At 32.5% G+C, this 4,842-nt stretch overlaps 1 protein-coding gene across 2 annotated transcripts; it reads right to left on the minus strand.

Annotated features, from left to right (window-relative positions):
• Positions 1-1,298, minus strand: LOC131844638 (enhancer of yellow 2 transcription factor-like). 2 transcript variants are annotated; one of them, XM_059193574.1, is made up of 3 exons: positions 1,196-1,298; positions 358-424; positions 1-284 (listed from the first exon to the last, which is right to left on the minus strand). In XM_059193574.1, exons 2-3 carry the CDS (start codon positions 414-416, stop codon positions 62-64), a joined length of 282 nt encoding a protein of 93 aa, XP_059049557.1. In that variant the 5' UTR covers positions 417-424; positions 1,196-1,298; the 3' UTR covers positions 1-61. The 2 variants fall into 2 exon arrangements, with proteins under 2 accessions (XP_059049557.1, XP_059049558.1); XM_059193575.1 differs by lacking the exon at positions 1,196-1,298 and adding an exon at positions 1,012-1,072.
• Positions 1,299-4,842: the final 3,544 nt, after the last annotated feature.

Raw genomic sequence — 4,842 nt, forward strand, 5'->3', positions numbered from 1 at the left:
ATATACTGTTGGTTGTAAAACAAATTTTATTTCGATACCATTGAGTGAAATTCTAACAAGTCTACTGATCTTTTTGTGTTAAAAGATGTGTTTTAATTTTCTGTAGTAATTCTTTCTTCACTGTGTCGGGGACTAATGCTCGAGCACGAGGCGTGACCCTTGTCACCAACATATCAAAAGTGACATTGCTGCTCTCATTTTCCTTAACTATCTCACGACACAACATTCTCACTTGATCTCTCCAGCCACATTCAATTAAACGTCTTCTCAATAATTCTTTGAATCTGAAACATGAGAATTCTTGCACTGCTTAAGTGATTATTGATATTAAAAAGTACTATTAACGAATATGCTCACCTTTCTCGGTCCCCACTTAATATTAAGCGTTGATGTGCAATTGTATTATTAACAGTCATGTCGGCTCCTAAAAATATAAAAAGATAGAAATAATTTTTGACAATATTTTGTTGACACACATTTATATAATACTAGCAGGCCCGGCACTGCGCTGGTGTGGGTAAGGTTCTTGCATAAAATAATATTGCGACGCGAAAGTTAAGATGTTACCTACCCTACCTTTCAATTGGGATGAACACAATGTGAAAAAAAAAAATTGCAATAGGTAGTTTAGGAGTCCAACGCGGACAAACAACGTGACACGTATTTTTTTTTATATAAAGATGTTACTGTTGTTACTAGAGAAAATGTCTATTTTTATTAAGGTTAAAGAGCCTATCTCCATTCTCAAGATACTATAACGATTAAGAGGCATTTAGCCTGTTCATGAAAATAGCCCTTTAGTCACGAAAACGTACATACAGATACACTTTGGCAAATATAATAATAGTATGGAATGTTAGAGCTAAGCAGACAAGCCATTTTAATGACAGGTAACTGGTATAAAAATAATATCTGTATATTTATTTACCATTTTCTATAAATTTGGTAAGGATAATAGAGGATAAGGATATGACATGTATTTATACTTTTGCGTTAATTTATTTTACTTACTTTTATAATAAGGATTCAAGAAATTTATTTCTTATAACAAATAATTTTCAGTGGTGTGGGTGTGGGTAATATGTTTCAAATATTTTAACTTATGTTCTTATTAAGACAATACCATTGATAAATCTTCAATGTTTTGTTATTATTTTATTTCTAATGAAACAAATACAATTATCAATTAACTAACCTATGTTTAATAATAACAAACAAGATAGAATTGTTTGTTGCAGTCATTTCATAATTTTATATAAGACGAATAAGGGAAAAAAAAATCATAATTTTATTTGACATACTGACACAGACTGACACTGAAATGACCCTAAAGTATATGAATGTGACAGTGACAACATGATTTATTTTCTTCTTGTATGGCAGCAAAAATGTTTAAAATTTGTGTTTTTAATATATAAAACTTGGACTAAGTTGGATTATTTTTTAACATTTAGTCATTTGTTATTTATTCACTATTATAGAATTTTGGGTAGATTAGTAGTTATGGTGTTAGTACTAGCATGGTACACTTAAAAATATGTGTTAACGATTTTATATATACAAAAACATTGAGCCTAGATTCTTTTCTATCTGAGAAACTCTTACTACGGTTTAGTAAAATGTGAGAAACTCTTACGTTAATAAATATTTTTGTTTTTTATTACCTTTCTCTATAGCAATCATGAGAGAATAAGAAAATGACTAACAGATTAGTGATAAATGACAATGACACATTGATTGACAGATTGGTTTATTGGTATAAAATAAAAAAATAAAAGTAATTTATTTTGTTATTGTGTCTATTTATGAAAAAGCGCGGGAACTTTCAAAGCGACTACACGTATTTTTTCGCGCTAGTTTTGCAAAATTATATTTTATTGAGTTTTTTTTAGTCAAAACCAGTAAAGATGACGAAGAGGAGCGGGAAGAAGCGAAAAAAGAAAGAGGAAATATCGGATGATACATCCGATGATATTAATTTTCTAGGGTCTGACTCGGAATCGGCACCTGAGGATGTGGATAAGTATAAGGCATTTCAAATACCAGATTATGTTCGGTACTATCCTGAGGATGGTGGAAACTTTGAATACATTGTATTTATGGAGAGTACAGATAGTAATAAGCCAATCGGTGATAGGGATATGATGTCCTTAGCTACTAATTTGAAAAAATACAATAAAGGAGTTAAGCAATTATTAAGGATGAATAAATTTAAGATCGGCGTCATTTTTGAACGCCCCGGTTTAGCTAATGCAGCCTTAATTAATAAAAAAATTCTAGACGGATTTAAATTAAAGGCAAGTATACCAGCTTCAGCCACGGAAGTAACTGGAGTAGTTCAGCATGTTCCTACGCATCTATCGAACGAACAAATATACTCTAATATAACCAGCTCAAAAAATATTGTTTGTGTACGCAGATTCATGAGGCGTATTAAAGGTGATGATAACACCTTTACAATGCAGCCAACTAAAACCGTCTCCATCACATTTTCCTGTCCTGTACTTCCTGACACCGTCGACCTGAATAGCTGGCGCTTTGTGGTGAGGCCTTATATACCTCCTGTAAAGCAGTGTCTTAAATGTTTAAGGTATGGTCACATCGCTAAGTTTTGTAAGAACGCTGAAAGATGCTCAGTATGCGGAAATAATCATAATTTCAGAAACTGTTCGGCAAATATTAACGAAGCCAAATGTTGTCACTGCAATGGTAATCATATAGCCATTTCATCACAGTGTCCTATTAAGAAAAAGAAAATAGAGGAGAATAAAAATAAAGTACAAAGTTATGCTGATATTGTTAGAGAGAAATCATTTCCTCAATTAGGCAGTACCAAAACTTCACCTTCGGCACAATTTATATCCCTACTTAATTCTGACCAAATTTTAAATACCCTATTAGAATCAATTGTTAAAATTATAACATTGAATAGAACCAATGACAAAACAATATGTACAGAAAATATAAAACAAGTTCTCCTAGAGACATTACAGAATAAAAAAAAAACCCAGATTAATCTTTCTTTATTTAATTTTTTATTTCTTTATGGACCATATAGTAATAGTCCAGTGGAATGCACAAAGTTTAGTAAGTAATCAACAAATCTTTACACATTTTCTATTGGAGAACAATATTAATATTGCTCTGATATCAGAAACCTGGCTAAAAGCCTACTATAAATTAAATATTAAAGGCTTTAACATTGTTAGATTAGACTCAGGCAATGACCATAACGGCGTTGCAATTTTAGTTCATAAAAGTATAGAATTCAGTAAAATTGATACATATAGTGATGATTCCTTACAGAATATTGCGGTACGATTAAAATATAAAAACACAGAAATGTCAGTTGTTAGTTTTTATAGCCCAAATAATTGTAGTCCACGTTTTAACAAAAATAAATTCAGTAATCTTCTTAATAGTATTCCAGAACCCATGTTGGTTGCTGGTGATTTTAATGCTCATCACACAGCATGGGGTTGCTCGTCTATTAATGCTCGTGGTCGTGACATTCTTGAATGTATTGATGGTAACAACTTGGTCATCTTAAATGATGGTACACCGACTACAGTAGGATCACACAGATGGCAGAGTAATGCACTTGACCTTACTATTGCATCCCCTTGCTTATCTCTTGCTTCAAATTGGATGGTACATAATGATCCCTTAGGTAGCTACCATTTACCTGTAATAACAAAAATAGTAATTAATAACAATTGCACTAGATTACCAGAATCCTCAGATTATCCCAAATTTCATAATTACAATCTTATAGATTGGACCAAGTATAAGAAGACCACAGATAGTTTGTTACAAGATTTTACACTTTACACTTATAGTAATTCACCCCTGCAGTGTTATACTAAATTAATTGATATTTTCAATTTAGCTCTAGACAAAAGTTGTATATCAAAATCAAAACCCATAAACTCTACAACAGATATTCCTTTTAAAAATAAAAGGATTCCATTACCTTGGTGGAATGAAAAATGTACACTTGCAGTAGATAACTCTAAACAGGCATATGTTAATTTTAAAAAGAACCCATCAGAGGCAAATTATGTTACATTTAAAAGGTTACAAGCCAAAAAAAAGTTAATACTTAAAAAAGAACAATCAATTAGGTGGAATAATTTTTGTGAAAATTTTAATCGCACCACACCCATTTCGAAAATTTGGAATACTGTTAAAAAATTCAATAAAACTTATGTATATAGTCAGATTTCAAATAAAAATAACTGGATTTCAGATTTTCTTAAGAAATATACTCCTGACACTGTCGAGACCCAATTTAAATCACACATTAATGAAAATAGTAACAAATTAAATTATTTAAATAAACCCTTCTAGTTAACTCTGCCGATGCCGGTCCCAAGCCCGGATGAAAAAAGAGGAGGGTTGGCTGAGAACGACGAAATATATTTAACATCATGTCAGTCATAAAAAATTCGTCAACGCCGAGCCATGGGCGGCGGTTAATTATCCCATAAAAATGGTGATCGAGAACCAAGAGGAACTAAATAACCTCTAAAAGTTCGAGGACAGATGCTTGGGAAACGTCTGCTACTATGCTCCCACCTCTCTCTTATGAATACATGGAAAATAATGAATGTGATATGTCATGCGAACCGGCTAACCCCCGGCGCTCTCTGGTACCCGGGCCAGAGAGTGTGAAATTAGCTACCGAAGACTACATAGAGGTGAGTAACCAGGCTTCTATGTCAGTGAATGCTACTGGAAAAAGATTTGTTCAACAGGCTTTCCACCCAAGCTTGTTTGTGAATAGACAAAGAAGTCAATCTCTCGGAAATAGACCGCAAATGGAAACTTCTATCACAGCTC

The sequence above is a fragment of the Achroia grisella genome, unplaced genomic scaffold (assembly GCF_030625045.1).
Source record: "Achroia grisella isolate CSIRO2021 unplaced genomic scaffold, CSIRO_AGI_Agris_v1 utg41105, whole genome shotgun sequence".
Classification (NCBI taxonomy): Eukaryota; Metazoa; Arthropoda; class Insecta; order Lepidoptera; family Pyralidae; genus Achroia; species Achroia grisella.